This window comes from Gigantopelta aegis, chromosome 3 (genome assembly GCF_016097555.1).
Source record: "Gigantopelta aegis isolate Gae_Host chromosome 3, Gae_host_genome, whole genome shotgun sequence".
NCBI lineage: Eukaryota > Metazoa > Mollusca > Gastropoda > Neomphalida > Peltospiridae > Gigantopelta > Gigantopelta aegis.
The window spans coordinates 70922387-70941471 of NC_054701.1; the positions used below are offsets into that span (position 1 = coordinate 70922387).

The 19085-nt window shown below is 38.5% G+C and overlaps 1 protein-coding gene across 1 annotated transcript; it reads left to right on the forward strand.

Moving 5' to 3' along the window:
• Positions 1-793: 793 nt before the first annotated feature.
• On the forward strand, positions 794-3154 carry LOC121369008. Its single transcript, XM_041493801.1, has 2 exons — positions 794-830; positions 2143-3154. The coding sequence occupies exon 2, from the start codon at positions 2225-2227 to the stop codon at positions 2723-2725; it is 501 nt and encodes a 166-aa protein (XP_041349735.1). The 5' UTR covers positions 794-830; positions 2143-2224; the 3' UTR covers positions 2726-3154.
• The last annotated feature ends 15931 nt before the right edge of the window (positions 3155-19085 follow it).

A 19085-nucleotide genomic window follows, 5' to 3' on the forward strand; every position in this document is an offset into this window, starting at 1 on the left:
CCTACGTTTTTAAGAGTATAAATAAATAAATATATATATATATATATATATATATATATATATATATATATGTGTGTGTGTGTGTGTGTGTGTGTGTGTATGTATGTATGTATGTATGTATGTATGTATGTATGTATGTATGTATGTGCGTATGTATGTATGTATGTATGTATGTATGTTTGTGTGTATGTATGTATGTATGTGTGTGTGTATGTATGTATGTATGTATATATACCAGATTATTATAGTAATTGAAAACGTCGACTGACAGACACACAGGTTTAAATAGTTTAACTAGTGCAAAGACAACTATGTATTAGTTGCTATTTCGCACATATAAAATGGATTATGTACTCTTATTTTGTTACTTTTTGTTTTTACTTTGTAATCTAACATAAACACATATGTTTCTATTGGTGTTTGAAAGAAGGTCGCAATAATGACCATAAAGGCCTTTTCACGATATCATGCAATTTAAAAGTGTCCTTTTTGTCTACCTGGACAGACTCGCCGCCTTCCATTACTGTTCCCTGATTAGGCACGGGTGCAGGATGGAGTGGGGGTAGTACGACCCACTCCCCCTCCCCATTCCAAATTTGTTTTCTTTTAATATAGTTGTCGAGGGAACATAATTCAACCTCCCCCGCCTCGCGCCCTTAAAAACTACGTTAGCTACAGTCTAAACCACTTTGCACAATTTTCTACACACGCGCCTGCTTATTCTTGTAGGTAGCACTAAACCAAATAATTTCCGGCTGGGTCAAAGTTCCAGGTGCACGGCACTTTTGATAGAGAAGTTAACACCACAAGTCCTGTGATTGGTTATAAATGTGAGTGTGTTGGTTGTAAAAAAAAATAGTTTCATCTAGTACCACTGTGTCAAGTAGCCTTTTGCTTGGAACATGTATGGGGTACTTGTAAAAACAAGTACTTAAATTTGTGCGAAACTAGGGTTGTTGTAGAAACATCTGGTTATACCGAAAATGAGCCAGGAAAGGTACCATTTTCTTCAGTTAATACTTTGAGGTAGGGGTTGTAGTACTGATATTTATGGGTAATAATTTGGTTGATATATTGCATATTGTGTTTTTAAGCACAAACGTTAATATGGTCGCCTATGGGATTTTATTTGGTATAGTACAACCTGTAGGTACATGTAACGTATGGTCCTGTAAACAGTTTAAAGCAATTACGACCCAGTATGTGAAATAGTGTGCAGGAAATTATGCACTGGGTGGGGTGGTGGGGTGTGTGTGTGTGTGTGTGGAGGGGGGTCTAGACTGTGGGTGACGAATCCCAACTCATTGAACTTTTACGTTCACGGCGGAAGCAAGTAAATATAGAGGTGGGGATGACAGACAGTCTGAGTGCGTGAAGCGTTCGAGTTTCTGTGGGATTCATGAGCAATTTTGATTCTACAAGTAAAATTCATCATTACAAATATAGGTAAACACAACACTTTTCAAAAGCATTTTTCATCATGCATTTATTTATAATTTTTGTATACATGTGTATACTCTGAATACACGCATGCACATATACACATGTGTACATACATACATACATACATACATAATAATAAACATAATAATAATAATATAAAAACCAAACAAACACACACACACACACACACACAAAACCCCACCACGCTTTGGAAAAAGGGACGAATATTTCTGAATATATCATATTTAAAAGTTAGTTTGTTTTGTTAATGACGCCACTAGGGCACGTTGGATGTCGAACATTTTGCAATTTAGAGGAACCCGCTACATTTCTCCATGAGCAGTAAGGGATATTAAATAAGTCCTTTCTCACAGACAGGACAGCACATAGCATAGTATTTGGTGTCCCAGTCGTGGTGCACTGGTTTTACATCATTTCAAGTTTATTCGTATTAACATAATGTGTCATTTATTATGTACACATCGGTTTGGGTATTCCCAAGTCCTTGGCCCTATATTGTTTCAGATAGGGGATAGGGAAATTCAGTGTGATACCAATAGTTTTAGCTGTTTGCCAAATAAAAAAATAAAACATTTTACCTCAAGTCCATCACCACCTACTCCCCCAACTCACCACCCCCACCATTAATTAATTAATTAATTATTTAAATATTAATTTTTAATTTTTATATTTTTGTAGATTACATTAATAGGAATCATCCGAAATAGTGTTAGCACAACATGGAGCTTTCCTACGACACAACCTAAAACACGAATGCGGGATGAGTTCACGTCCGGAACAGCTTATAGCGCATCATAACATGATTCCCCACCCACAGGGAGGTTACTGCTGCGAACTGTACCGATCGCAAGACACCGTGTCGCAGGAGGACATGTCCTTTCGTTATTCCGGCGACCGGTCCGTTAGCTCATCCTTCTACTATCTCCTCGTTAATGAACAAGTCGCCAAGCTGCATCGGCTAAAATCGCCCGGAATATGGCACTTCTACGAAGGCAGTCCCCTCATAATTCACGAATTTGTACCCAATGGGGACTACAAGATGCATACACTTGGGCCAGACGTAGCCAAGGATGAAACGTTCCAGGCAGTCCTTCCAAGATGTTCCTGGGTTGGGGCCTGCCTCAAGGACCCGAAGTCTCACACGCTAGTTGGGTGCACCATCTCGCCTGGATATGAATTAGATGATTTTCAATTAGCGAATCGCCAAGACGTTTTGGAAAAATTTCCGCGGTACCAAAAGATCATAGAACTATTAACCTGATAGTCAAACAATGATGACAGAAATCCGATTCACGGGAACATTTTAAAGCTAAGAGAAGCATTTTCATTATTGTCGTAATCCGTGTATACTGTGTGCCCCATTAACTGTATTTATCTCTCTTATAATTATTGAAAGCGAGTCTCACAGCAAAGCTGCTGGAATCAGGCTGGAAGGTCGCGGTTATTCATGTTTACTCAATTTGTCATAAATTCATTTTTAAAAACTGTTTTATAATATTCCAGAATGCACCAAATAGCTTTACAGATGAAACTTATGCCGGATGCCTCCATCTCCATCCCAAAGGTTTTACAGTCAAAAATGACACTGCATACATTTGTGTTTGTTAAATTATTTATTGCACATGTATGTTGTGATAGAATGTTAAGCCTGATTAAAACTAAAAATGAAAATAAATCGGCTGAAAGGCGATTATTAGCATATGGCTTCCCCATCACCTCGATCTGCTGTTGGCGTCTTCCGACGTGCATGCCTTTACATAAATAATGTTTACATGGGATCCAACTCTATCTGTCCCCTTCCCTTCCATGTGAAACAATATTGTATATCCCTACCCAATCCCCCCCCCCCCCCCACCCCCCCCCCCCCCCCCACCCCCCACTCCCTTTGTGCATTTCTGTGGCATGCGCATACAAGATGTATACTTGCAGGGTAGACGACCACAGTTATTGGTTTATCTTCAGCTGAGATGTATGTATGCCGGACCCTGTAAATGTTCACCTATGGTTTAAAAATAAGGAAAGATACAGGTATTTTTGGTCTCAAGGAAATTACAAAAAAGAGTCGTAAAACATTCAGAAAGTGATCCACTCAGGATGTAAATGTAAATGTATATATATATATATATATATATATATATATATATATATATATATATATATGTGTGTGTGTGTGTGTGTGTGTGTATATATGTGTGTGTGTGTGTGTGTATATATATATATATATATATATATATATAGATATATAGATAGATAGATAGTGAATGTTTTTCCCGTCCCAACCAGTGTCCCATGACTGGTATATCAAAAACCTACCAAAGTGCATATAAAAGATCCCTTACTGCTACCGGAAACACTATCTCGAGCTATTGATTTATTATGTCGAGTGCTCAACATTTTAACTCTCATCATCAAGTATGTCTTCATCTTTTGCAAATTCTCTATTTTGTCTGGGAGTGGACGGGTTTAGCTCAGTGGGTCGAGTGCTCGCCTGAGGTGTTTGCATCGCAGGATCGAACCACCTTGGCGGATCCATTCAATTGATTGTTGTTTTTGTTTCCTCCTTCCAAACAGTGCATCACAACTGGTCAAAGGCCGTGGTATTTGTTTTCTGTCTGTGCAAGCGTGCATATAAAGGTCCCTTGCTACTAATGGAAAAATGTAGCTTATGATCTTGAGCTCTCAACTGATTATCTCAAGCTATCAATGTATTATGTCGAGCGCTCAACATATTAACTCTTGTCAACATGTATGTCGTTTTCTTTTGCATTTATCGTTTTGACTGTACAGTACTGATACAGAAGTCGAGAGCTAAATATAATAAGTCGAGCGCTGGAGAAAACAAATCGAGCATTAGAAATAACAAGTCATGAGTTTAACATAATAAGTTTAGCAGTCGAGATAATATAAGTCGAGCACTCGAGATAATAAGTCGAGCGCTTGAGATAATCAGTAATGCGCTCAAGATAATAAGTCGAGAGCTCGAGATAATAAGACGAGTGTGAATTCAGCATGCGCACAAAAAAGGTCGATCGATCTTTATTTGTGGCTTAAAAGTACTTTGATGACGACAAATATTGAAAATGTAGATATGGAAATGCATGTTTCCGCGCGCAGATTATCTTAATGGAAAGTGGATCTTATGTTGAGATCTCGACTTATTATATTGACGTTGAGAGCTGAACCTATTATCTTGAGCTCTCCAATTAGATTGTCGAATGCTATACTTATCTCTTGTCAATGCGTACGTACCTTCAGTGGCATATTGTCATGATAACAGGTCGAGAGCTTGACATTATAAGTTAAAATCTTGAGATAATATGACGACATTTCAAAATAATAAGTTAAGCATTCGACAAAACAAGTCCAGATTTCGACATATAAGTCGAAGTTGAGTATCTTTGAAAGTAAGGGAAAATGTGTACCGGTATGTCCTAAATATACCACCATATTATTTATTTTATGGGCGTTTCTTTTAGATTGTATGAAAAGAAAGTTTGAGGCCTTAGTACATTTTAAATTACTGGTGTTTACCATAATGAAAGCTATTTTAATACTGTATGACCGAACGTTGATTTATTCCCATAGCAACGGGATTAAATCATAATCATAATCATTTTGCATTAAGTTTACATACGCAGTCCTCGGCTGTTACGGCCGTGGTTCATATAGCCGAACTCCAATTCAATTAGATTTCCGCTTAAGCAATAGGAGAACTTGATGGTTTATTTCAACATTTAAAAAACGGGGGCAAAAGTGCAGTAATAAACTCTGAACTGTGTAATAGAATAAATATATTTTATGGCTATAATATCACGTTTTTTCCGTCTTGAACTGAAAGTTCAACATTAAATTTTTATATTGACATTAGTTTCCGGCATACTTTGTAATTCACCCGAATCATTTCGTATACCCTCCGCATAATTCCGAAAGGTTTCAAATTCTTTTCACGTCACTGGCATGATTCTGCAAGTAAGGTTTTGATTGGTCGAATGAAAGGTCAACTGGACATGAGCTCCAACGGGCTGCTGTTAGATCCATAGGTAGTAGTTATTAACCAGTGGAGCTAATTTTAATTAGATTCAGTTCTTGACTACAGGAGCGGCTGCGGGAAATTGTGCAGGCTGGGGTATGTTCTGTGGCGAGCGAGTATTTAGGGTGGGTGAAGCAAGTCATACTAACCCGTAAAATATATTGGGGAAAACAATCTTTTGGTGCAGGGGGTTTCGACTCTGGAGCCCTCTCCCACTTCCCTTGGACACGCGCCTGGAGTATGTTCTCATTGGTATAGTATAGTGCACGCGATTTTAAAAGTAAGGCTTGTATAAAAATGAACATGTTGCCACTATAAACAACATAACTGGTTTTGTTCGAAGTTTTAATGTTCTGTATTGCATACTTTTGCCACAATCAACTTTTAAAAGTGGGAATTGGTTTTAATTAATTGTTTTATTACCCGATGTATATACCGACAGAAGTATTTCATCTACCCCTTTCCCCGAAAATGTGATTAAAAAATACACTTTATATTTTAAAATGACTCTTATGGTAGTACTAAACCAAATAACTTCCGGCTGGACTTGAGGTGCACCCAACTTTTGATAGAGCAGTTAACACCACAAGTCCTATAATAAAAGTGTGTTGGTTGTAAAATAAAACAAATAGTTTCATCTGGGCACCCAACTTTTGATAGAGCAGTTAACACCACAAGTCCTGTGATAAATGTGTGTTGGTTGTAAAAACAAACCCAAATAGTTTGAGCTGGGCACCCGACTTTTGATAGAGCAGTTGACACCACAAGTCCTGTGATAAATGTGTGTTGGTTGTACAAAAAACAAATAGTTTGAGCTGGGCACCCAACTTTTGATAGAGCAGTTAACACCACAAGTCCTGTGATGTTGGTTGTAAAAACCCAAATAGTTTCAGCTGGGCAAACATTGTATGCAATTATATTTCATCTAGTACCAGTGTCCAGTAGCCTTGTGCTTGAAATATGTACCTGTGAAAAAAGTACTAAACTTTTGTTCGGAACTAGGGTGGTCATAAACGCTACCTGTTATCTCTAAAATGAACAGCTTGACCCCTATTATTTTCTGATTCATTTTAAAGATGAGAGGTGGTAGTATTTATATCTGTGGTATTTATGTTGATTGATACGCTTCAGGTAGGAGCTTGATCCACATTCTATGAGATTGGATTTGGTAGTATACACCCTTATTTAATTTCATTTCAACTTATTTTCGTGCTTATATCCAATTAAGGTTCACGCACGCTGTCATGGGCACACTCCTCAGCTACCTGGGCTGTCTGTCTGTCTGTCTAACAGTTGGTTAGTGGTTAGTGAGAGAGAATAGGGTGTAGTAGTCTTACACCTACTCATTAAGTCGTTAAAACTCGCTCTGAGTGGGAGCCGGTACCGGGCTGCGAACCCTGTACCTACCAGCCTTATGTCCGATGGCTTAACCACGACACCACCCTTATTGCCTCCTTGTCGAATACCATACGGTTACCCTTCCCTGATTCTTTTGTATTTTTTTACGGCCCTGCTAGGAAAAGAAAAAACCTACAACAAAAAGCATGTAAGTAGGATTCCATTTTAAAGGGGCATTCCTGAGTTTGCTGAACATTTTAAGATGTCATCGACTAACAGAGACTTTTTAACGATTGTAATTACATATCAAATATATTTTTCTGCATAAAATATTAGTGGCTATAATTATATTAAACGTGTTTCTGATCGTTCTAATATTTGTACTAGGTTAAATTTCATTTTATTTCCTAAAAACTATTTATTTGAATAAATTATTTGAAGACAAAATCTAGTTTGGGCTTCTTACAAATATTAAGACCAGGAACACATTGAATATACAGACACGGATATTGTAAACAAGAAAATATATTTAATATGTAAGTTTAATCGCACAAATATTGTATTAGTCGGAAACATCTTACAATGCAGCAAACTCAGGAATGTCCCTTTAATCATTAAAACGTTCTTTTTTATCCAGAGAATTCCATTTTAATAATTAAAACGCTCTCTTTTATCCAGAGATTGTGCTGAGTTTGCTATTTCAATATCTTTCCGACTAATAGTTTACGGGTATGTGCGTCTGACATATGGTTAAGGACCACACATATATTGATGAAGGAAACCCGCTGTCGCCACTTCATGGACTACTCTTTTCGATTAGCAGCAAGGGATCTTTTATATGCACCATTCCATAGACAGACAGGATAGCACATACCACGGCCTTTGATTACCATTTGTGTTATACTGGCTGGGGCGAGCCATAAAACCATTTCTCGCAACAACAAAAAAAAGTAGCAGAAAACACTACAGATGTTTGCAGACGGTAGGGATTTAAAAAAAATTTCCACCTCTAAGGACTCGGCCAGACACCACATAGTGTATTTAATTTTAGCGCGCTGAATGTTAAATGGTTAACTGCTTTCATCTGGCATGTTTTGATTTTCGTTCTCGGTCGCTATAATCTGCGTCGTTAGCGTCTGTGACAAGCGTAGAAGGTACGACGTTCGTTTTTTCGCGGGACGTAGCCCAGCGCTTGCCTGATGCGCGATCGATCTAGGGTCGATTCCCGTCGATGGGCCCATTGGGCTATATCCAGCCGGTACACCACGACTGGTGTATCAAAGGCCGTGGTATGTACTATCCTGTCTGTGTGGTGGTGCATATAAAAATTCCCTTGCTGCTAATCAAAAAGAGTAGCCCATGAAGTGGCGACAGCGGGTTTCCTCTCTCAATATCTGTGTTGTCCTTAATCATATGTCCGTATAACCGTATATAAAATGTGTTGAGTAAATAAAACATTTCCTTCCTTCTATAACCCTGCAGGCTTTGTGTCCGTAAACTATGTAATATGTAATAATGACAAATATTTTGAAATTAGACATGTGGTTTGAACAGTTTTAAACAGCAGTTTTCTTATTAACATATTTTGAGAGAAACTTGTCTAAAACGTCTTTACACGCATATTAGAAATGGCCTTATTTAACCGGTACCATGTTCTTTGTAAAATAAAGATTTGATTTGAATACACTTATTTATTTTAAGTATACCTATAGTATTTTGTTTTAGTCAGTATGTAGATGTAACCTATTAATGATACACAGATTGTGTTGTCCAATGAATGGTTCAATGCTACCCCGAATACCTGCGACATAATATATTACTGAACCTTTGCTAGGGGTATACCAAATATGGTGAGTAATTTGTGTACATTTGAAATTTATGCAACTATGAGACTATGTAGTTTGGATGGTCCATGCATCCACACAGTTGTGCATGACTGCAGTTATATATACTCTTCAAACAAAGAAACGCAAAAGGGTACAAATGGGTTATAACTCCGATTTTATGTTTCCTACCGGTTCATGCTTTGTGAATATAAGGTCATTCCATGTCCCAAACACATTCCCACGGTTACATTCGATAAAACGCAGCTACTGTACAATAAAGTTCCAAAATGTGAATATTCGCAAAAACGCAGCCACGTGCAAACCATGTCACCACTGCACGTGCGTTGTCTGCACGTGCAACATGAACACCGACAGTATAAAAGTGCAGGGTGTTCGCTTGCCTGGCCTCTGTATCTGGCCGACAGTTGACAATCCAGGACATGCCACGTCTCAGTGAACCGCAGAGAAACAATGCCATCGGCCGACTAGACGCAGGCGAATCCAGAACGGCCGTTGCCAGGGCATTCCATGTGTCCCCAAGCACCATCTCCAGACTGTGGGACCGTTACCAGCAAACATGGATCAACACGTGACCTCCCTAGATCCGGTCGACCACGGGTCACTACTCCCGGGCAGGACCGCTACATCCGGGTACGCCACCTTCAGGAACGATTGACTACTGCCACCTCCACAGCCGCAGCAATACCAGGTTTGCGCAGGATATCCGACCAGACCGTACGGAACCGCCTACGTGAGGTAGGAATTCGTGCCAGACGTCCAGTTCGAGGTGTCATCTTAACACCACAACACCGTCGACTCCGACTGCAGTGGTGCCAGATTCATCGACAATGGCCTCAACTGCGATGGAGACAGGTGTGGTTCAGTGACGAGTCCCGATTTCTGCTCCGACGTCATGATGGAAGATGTCGCGTGTATAGGCGTCGTGGTGAACGTTATGCGGCAAACTGCGTGCAGGAAGTGGACAGATTCGGCGGGGGTAGTGTCATGGTGTGGGCAGCCATCTCACACACTGGCAGGACTGACCTGGTCCACGTGCAGGGCAACCTGAATGCACAGGGCTACATTGACCAGATCCTCCGGCCACACATCGTTCCAGTTATGGCCAACGCCAACGCAGTGTTCCAACATGACAACGCCAGGCCTCACACAGCACGTCTCACAACGGCTTTCCTACAGAACAACAACATTAATGTCCTTCCTTGGCCATCGATATCACCGGATTTGAACCCAATTGAGCATCTATGGGACGAGTTGGACCGACGCCTCCGACAGCGACCTTGACCTTGATCTTGGTGGTGTGTCCTATCACTTACTCACAATGGACTAGAGTGAATTGTGAACAATCCTGCAACATTTGGTAATTATCGGACTCACCATTCAATAATTAAATCAATTCTCCAAATGTTACGACAATGTGGTTTTGCGTTTCTTCTTTTGAAGAGTATATTTCATCCATCGAATACAATAAAGGCATTTACTTTACTTGATAGAAGTTTTTCCCAATATCCATAGCTAAAGTAGGGTAGTGTGTAAGTGTATCCCTGCATGTGTCTCTCCAGTCTAAAATGTGTCCCTCTAGTGTAAATATGTGTCCCTGGGTGTGTCCCTGGGCTGGTTCAGTGTGATCCTGGATTAAGGTTCAAGCACGCTGTCCTGGACACACACCTCAACTATCTGTGCTGAGATGGGGAAAGGGTCGATAATGTATATCACGTTACGTATTTTAGGATCTGATTGGTTACCATCGCGGCACCACAGTGCAGAAGCAGAGAGAACATCGATATTGAACATTCTTTACCCTACGGTGATCAAGCCAATGAGATATGAATGGCAGGGATGATAAAGTCTATTATCCGTTCGCTGATGAGCAAGCACGTGCAAGAAGATGAACTGGGCAAAACATTTTCCTTGCTAGCAAGTGGCGAAACCGGTTCCAAACTGCTCGGATCGGTTATCTTCACGAATATATTCGGCGCGAGTGTGTACTTCTTGCCGGGTTTCTCGCACATGATCGAAGCGGTGCTTTACTTGGTAATGTTCTGGATGATGGTCTGGCTTTACAGGGAGATTCAGTTTAACAGCACCTACAACTTGTTGCTAGCTTTCGCCGACAAGCGGGATTATGGGACAGACGATCTAGATAAGTCGGGCAAAGAAATCGACGAAATTACGAGCGAGCCGATTTGCCCCCAGCCTCTGCCAGCCACTACAACCTAAACCGACACGGCTCGTAACAACCACTAATTAAAAAAATATAGAGGTACATTCGAGTACGTGTAGACCTAATTAGTTAAACCAAGGGATTGTTATTCTTCAAAGATATATTTAATTGTAAGCAATGTAAAGTATTATCACCTGCAGGTAACAATAAATATGTGATCAAAGTAGATTTTTTAAGTTGACAGAAACCTTTACTGAGTTTATATTAGAAAATAATAACATTTGTATCAAAATAATTTTTGAAGAAACCCTATGAATGCTCATATTAATAAATTCATCAGCAAATAGCTTCACAAATACTTTATATATGGAAGACCTAAACAATGTCCAACAAACAGTCGCGTACAGTAAAACTCCGAAAAAGTGTAAACCTAAACTTCCACAAGAATTATGGCTGTAAAATGACGAAAATTACATTACTTAATGTAAAAAAAAGAAAAAGAAAGTTATGTCAGACCCTAACTTTCAAATGATGACACTATCGCTTCTATTTCTCACATGTATATCCAATCAACTTCATCTACCCTTAGTTTTGCCATGTCCATCTTAATAACTATTTTATAATATTTTTATTTAGTTATCCTGTTAACAATTCTTTTGAAATATTGATTTTGGGGAAAGGGTTTTATCAAAAGTGTCGTTACACAGAAACAAGGAAACTTTATATATAGGATGTAAATATTAACTGGATGTTAAAATATCTTTCTGCTGCAATAAGATCCTTCTAAAAACATATTTGTGGTTGTGAAGCTAAACTTTGTCAAGGGGCGGGATTTAGCTCAGTCGGTTGAGTGCTGGCTTGAGGTGCTTGCGTCGCAGGATCGAACCACCTCAGTGGATCCGTTCAACTGATAGGGGTATGTCTCGTTCCAACAGTGCACCACAACTGGTCAAAGGCCGTGGTATGTGTTTTTTATCTGTGGGAAAGTGCACATAAAAGATCCCTTCCTGCATTAAGAAAATGTAGCGAGTTTCCTCTATTGACTAAGAGTCAGAATTACCAAATGTTTGACATCCAATAGCCGATGATTAATATATATCAATGTGTTCTAGTGGTGTCGTTAAACAAAACAAACTTTACTAAACATTGTCAAATGTCTGCTGAAAAATAAAATTGTGCTAATTATGTCTTGTAACGTTACGGAAAACTCCTTATGTGAGACATTAACACTCATAAGATTTCAATATTGTTAACATATATGAATTGTCGAATCTATTAACTCCCTATCTGCCACGTTTTGTCATCCTAATTGTTTTGATAAATACTTTACAATGTTATTTGCATGATCAACCCTTAAAGCCGCACACCCTAGTTCCATCCAGCGAAAATAAATTATAATTTGGTTAATTTACAAACCTGTAACACACTTAGATCACGTTTTTATCAAATGGAGTGAAAAAGCAGGTTTTATATCGATAAATACCATGGGAATCCCCATGTCCCAATTGCTTGAAATAATTTTGAAAGTTAGTATTCTGATGTCACCGGTAGAAGCACAACAATGCCTACGTCACGACAAATTTCACAGACTTGGGGTGCGTTCGTTTCACCTCTCCTGGACATGTTCCAACTGTTCTGTCCTGGTTGTATCCCCTCTCCAGATATCGTAAGACTTAGCAAAATTATTGGTTTTAAGGGTTTGTAACGTTTTGTATTGACACACTTACATGTCTGAACTTTATTGTTACTGAAAATGTTCACGAACTGTGAAGAAAAATCTCACAAATGAACAACAACAAATCGGATATTGATTGTGCGAACCGTGCACGAGAAAACAAACCGAACCAAAATGATAACGGTCACGTGATATACCAACGTCTGTAACATTAAAAATAGATTGGATCTCGCTTGCTTAACGGTTTTTTCTCGACAACACGTTTTGTGAAAAAATTTTAAAAATGCATTTCGTGGTTTTACAAACATCAGGATTACTAAAAAGCACTTCAGGTGAATGGAAATGTGTATTCTAAATAATAAAATGTAAGTAAAGTGCAATTTTATTTGTGAAAAATGGGGTTTAATAGCGAAAAACAACGCCGTAATGGTTAACAAATAAACGTAACTAGGGTGTGTCCCTTTAATCACTTCGATAGAACTATATACAGCTGTCGTGGAAATGGAAGTAGGATAACAAAACTGGTATTTACACACAGAAACCTGTCAGTCCTGCAATGCTATCATACGTTTTCCATCTCTAGGGTTGTAGGACTTGACAAAAATCACTATGAGCATTCGTCCCCCTAGGTGGTACCAATTGGCCAAATGTTGGGTCCAGAGCCCCTACTTATATAGAGAATAATACATGAGTGGCCGTTAGATACCATTTATCTCACAATGGGTTGTTTTAAAATGTATCTAACGAGCGAAAGCGAGTTTGGTACGTTTTTAAAAAATGAGTTGTGAGATAAATGGTATCTAACGGACACGAATGTATTATTCTATTTCTTGCATATCCTCAAAAAACAGGTCTTAAGCAAATTTTAATATCTTTATGGACTAAAAGATATTTACAACCCTTTGCACTTGTAGCTGATTTACGCGTCATAGACACATGATTGCCAGGTTAACTATACGTTAACTATACGTTAACTATACGGATGAACCGGTCGATGCCAGCACTTGTGCCCATGACAGGCGTGCGCTAAAACAGCTTGCTCTGAAAGTGCACGTTAATCCTTATACCATACCATACCATACCATACCATACCATACCATACCATACCATACCATACCATACCATACAAGCAAACTCGGGGCAAATCCCTTTAGTATGTAGACGAAACATCACTGGGGCTCAGGTCGAATTTTACACCTTTTTTATTTCGCCACCCATCGAAAAAGTTCAATAGGCGCTTCAGCGTAATTTGCGCCGGTGTAACGTGGTATTTTGACCCCAGTAGAATAATGACCACTTTTCTGCGGAGAATCCTGACAGTTTTGCCACAGACAAAAGACCTTTACCGCCTTACAATACCCATGTGGATTTTTGTTGTTCTTAATTTTGGATACTCCACCTATTTTATTATTAAGGTAGGCCTACTGTTTGACCAACATCCCTGCAGTGTATAATTTCAAAAGTTATAATCGCTTCTTTTGTAAAATATACTTGGTCTTCTTACAACCTTATACAGAATTAGTTTAAACCACGATCCCATAAATGGAATCAATTATATTCCTGGATGCATTATATCAGGCAATATTATTTGCTTATATATTATTGTATAACTGGGCAAAGGGAGGTCATCGCTGATCTGAGAATGTAGTTTGGAGTTGTCTCCCTTACTTGAAACTTTCACTTTGAGAGTACGCGTGATGTTTTTGAATCAGCCATGACAACTTCAAAAAGGTTAGCTAATTTTTCTTTTTGTTTAAAAGTTTTACTCTTGCATTTAGGCAAAACATGTAGTCTGCTTCATTATTTCAAAATCTAAATAAAAGTTATTTGTGAAAAAGTGATTTCTATTTGCTATGTGTGTTTGATATGTTTTTCATTATACATTTTTGTACTTAACTGTATAGAAATTGTTATTTCTTTTGCAGAATGACCGGCCTCGGTGGCGTCGTGGTTAGGCTGGTAGGTACTGGTTTCGGATCCCAGTCGAGGCAACAAAGGTCATGGTTTGTGTTATCCAGTCTGTGGGAAGCGCAAATAAAAGATCCCTTGCTGCCTGTCGTAAAAGAGTAGCCTATGCGGCGACAGCGGGTTTCCTCTAAAAAAAACAGTGTCAGAATGACCATATGTTTGACGTCCAATAGCCGATGATAAGATAAGGAAGTAAATTACAAAGAGTCGTAATTATAAACAAAACTTGTTTCAAATATGTTTAGTTACCTTCATCATAATGTGCCCAAACTGCGATTTTGGGGGCATTTCTGACAATGTTCACACCCATACAAACCACACCCAAGGTAGTAGTATAAAGTTAGCTCCTTGTGTATCCGCAAAGAGTTCGCTTGTGGTTTTGCACAGATCCATGTTTCAAGGCTAATTATAATAATAATAGATTTTTATTTCAGCTCAGTGATCCATAGAACATACAAAACTGGTTACATAATACAGAGTATGACAAATATTTTTAAAAGTCACTAGCCACAGGGCTAGTGGGTTTGTGAAAACCACTAGTCCACCAAGATAAAGCACTAGCCCAAATTCCTGATCAATTATAGTTGGATTTGTATATAATTTTTGTAGCATAACACATTTTCGAGTATAACAGTAAAATAAGACAAAACAAAACAAACACTTAAATCATGTTGTAACTTTCAGTTTTTTGTCGTGTTGTACGTTTGGTTTTTTGTCAAGTGTGATCCATTGTCATTGTTCCGTTTTCGCTTTTGCCCTCCCTCCGGGGAAAAATAATTGAGCAAACTCATGGTTGATATCTAAAACCACTATCAAAATAATTAAATTTAAATGAGGGTAAATCAGTGTAACACACGGTAATAGATGGTTCAGTGTATTCGGTAGTAGGTTATACATTTAGGGTCCTACTATTTATGTCGCCAGGAACGGTGATGCCAATTGGTCAAATACAGGGCATTATCCCGTGTCAGACTGATATCAAAAGAATATAACGGCGACATCTAATCCGTTGTTAATTAATGAACAAAAAAGGTATATATTGTATCGGCAGCTGTGACGCATTATCCAGACCGCTACACGTATTATGATAATATACAGCAGCTTGTGCCAGCGATTTACACATACAGATTTGACGAATATGCTGTTGAGCGAAGTAAAACGCCAAAGTTTTTTACTCGATGACTGACAAATAGCTTGCTGGCACTGTATGGTCGTCGTTGTTTGATCATCCATCGGTATACATTATTTTAACATATGTTAAGATCCTTCATGGTATCCTGTGTACATTTCACCAACAATGCACCCGCGTACAAATTACTACAATATCTCAGAAATAATTGTTTTTTAAAGGGACATTCCTGAGTTTTCTACATTGTAAAATGTTTCTAATAAAATATTTCTACGATTAAACTTACATATTAAATATATGTTCTTGTTTAGAATATCAGTGTATGTATATTCAATGTGTTTCTGGTCATCTTAATATTTGTAAGAAGCCCAAACTGGATTTTGTCTTCAAATAAAAAATATTATTTTAGGAAATAAAATGAAATTTAACCTAATACAAATATTAAAACGATCAGAAACATGCTTAATATACAGCCGCGAATATTTTATGCAGAAAATATATTTGATATGTAATTACAGTCGTTAAAAAGTCTCTGTTAGTCGATAACATCTTAAAAATTGCAGCAAACTCAGGAATTCTCAGATTCTCAACATTTTGCAAATATCCACAACAACATGTTTGCACGTACACAAAGGGTTCTATACTGCCGTTTAATGTCTTTATCGTCTTCCAATGCTTTTGCATATAATAGGACCTAGATAGTTGTCAACAAATTTCAGTACATCATCACACAAATATATTGAAGGCACATTGATCAACGTTTTGTTAATTTTTCTTAATGCAGAAATTTGGAATAGGAAGCAAATCCTTAAGCTTAGTGATAGCCAAGGAGTTAGTTTTAAAAATCACTATTGGTTTGTCACCAGCAGTGCAAATTGTTTAGCTGTAATGAGGCTTGGTATTCATAAACCGGATTTTCCTTGTGACAAAAGTGTGGCGCGATCATTTTGGGTAATTTTCAAACAAGCTGATTTTCTGAAAAATTGAATAGCTAGACCTTCATTCAAAGGAGGGTTTTTGTAAGGTTTGATGAGTAACGTTTCCATAAATATATGTGTAATATCCGCCAACTCCCGCTTGGGTGTGGTTTGTATGGGAGTGAACATTGTCAAAACTGCTCCCAAAACAATGCGTTGAGGGGATTTGCACTACTGGTGAATAACCAACTGTGATTTTTTTTAATTAACTCCTTGACTATCACCAAGCTAAAGAATTTACTAACTATTCCAAATATGGATCAGTGCATCTCCAACAAGGTAACTCTGTTCAAGGGAACTAACTGTATATTGTATACTTGCCGTGTAGTAATAGCCAACATGGGCAAGCAATAGACAATGGAAAACTGAACACACTCACCCCCGTACACATAAATATGCTATATTTGTTTACTTTTTGAGTACAACATATGCATTTTTATTACTATTTTCATGTTGTTTTACTAATAATTTAAGTTAAATTACGCACGCCGCTTTATTGCGGAAACTTAATTACTGAAAAAGGGAAGAGGATATTTGATAGAATAATTACAGACGACCTCAGAACACAATTAATTACACTATGTTTTGTTATGTAGCCCCAGTGGCTGTAGCACTTTTATTAATTTCACCAGGCCATTGGCATTTCACAAGAATCAGTACCTGCCTGGGACCAATGAACACTCAAAAGGACGACACCACGTGGGCTAAGGAACCGAATCACACCCATTTCTGTGCATTTTACACAAATACCGCATGACTTCAAGGTGCTGGGGGGAGGGGGGGGAGGGGGGGGCAGGGCAGTATGCAGTATTCAGTGTAAACCAAGTGCACATATTCACTAACTCCATCCTCTTCCCTACCAAAACCAGTGTATCAATTCAGCATACAAAGCAGCTCCCTAGTCATTAATCAAATAACAAGAAAACTATTTTCTCGCATTCATTTCCGTAATGGGTGGATAACTCTAGTCTAATGCCGGGGGTGGCACGTAGCCCAGTGGTAAAACGTTCGCTTGATGCGCGGTCGATACAGGATCGATTCCCGTCGGTGAGCCCATTGGACTATTTCTCGCTCCAGCCAGTGTACCGCGACTGGTAAATCAAAGGCCGTGGTATGTGTTATCCTGCCTATGGGATAGTGCATATAAAAGATTCCTTGCTGCTAATCGAAAAGAGTAAAAGTGGCGACAGTGGGTTTCCTGTGTGGTCCTTAACCACATGTCTGACGCCATATAACTATAAATAAAATGTATTGAGTGCGTCGTTAAATAAAACATTTCCTTTCTTCTAGTCTGATGCCAGACAGCCTCGACTTTTTCCCGGATTTAAAAAATATATTTTTTTAAATTGCATTACGCACGTGCGTACTGTGTTTAATGGGCGCTACGACTTCGTTACTACGATGCTATTAGTGCTAACATCAGGTGCACGGAAATGTATCCATACAAATTTCCACTCGCTTCAACACAAAACACAAATGGGGCGAGACTTAGCCCAGTGGTAAAGCGCTCGCTTGATGCGCGGTCGGTCTATGATTGACCCCGTCGGTGGGCCCATCGGGCTGTTTCTCGTTCCAGCCAGTGCACCATGACTGGTATATTAATAAATCAATGTGCTCTAGTGGTGTCGTTAGAATAAACAAACTTTAACTGTTAAAACACAAATTTCTCAGAGGAAGTTCATGGGGAAATATAATTGATATTGTTTTTGACTAGGCCTACTACAATTAGAGGAAAATTATGACACAGGCCAGGCGCGTGTGCAGAAATTTTAGCTGAGGAGGGGGGTCTAGATTTTGGCGACTGAAATAGGGGCGTTCGACCCCCCAAAACTCTCCCCTGCACACGTGCCTGCTGATTAAGAAGGGAATTTTATGCCCAAAACAATGCTGGTTTTATTAAAGGCGATAACGATAACAGGGTGTTATTGTCTATTTGATGCCCGCAAATGTTTAATTTTTGACCTCAGGCTAATGCCTTCGGTCAAAAATGACATTATATTTGCAGGATAAAATAGACGGTAACACCCGCAAATCTAAAAACTCCATATGGTTATCTCCTAAAAAGAGCACGTGCTTATAATTTTTTACAGTCTAGACTCAAATCTTAAAGACGTCACACGCATACAATTTGTATGGCGTTGCCATGACATTAAAGTTTCAAACTACTGAGTTTAGACTATAAAGTTTTAATTAAGCACGGGGCAAGATTAATGATTTGAAAATGAAATGTAACCAAACTATAGCCCGTCCGTCCCATCAATGGGGCATCATTCTATAAAAATATTTTTTGTAAATAATTTCAGTTTGTTTTGACATAAGAAGAAACGTAAAAGTGTTTTGGAAATATCAAACAAATACTATTTTTGTGTGCAATTTACTCAGAAATAAATAATTTGTAGTAAATTTCATAGTATGAATAAAAATTTTAAAAACGTTCCCTATGGGAGAGACTATAGCTATTTCTTGTATGACGTCATACAAGATGCATGACGTCGT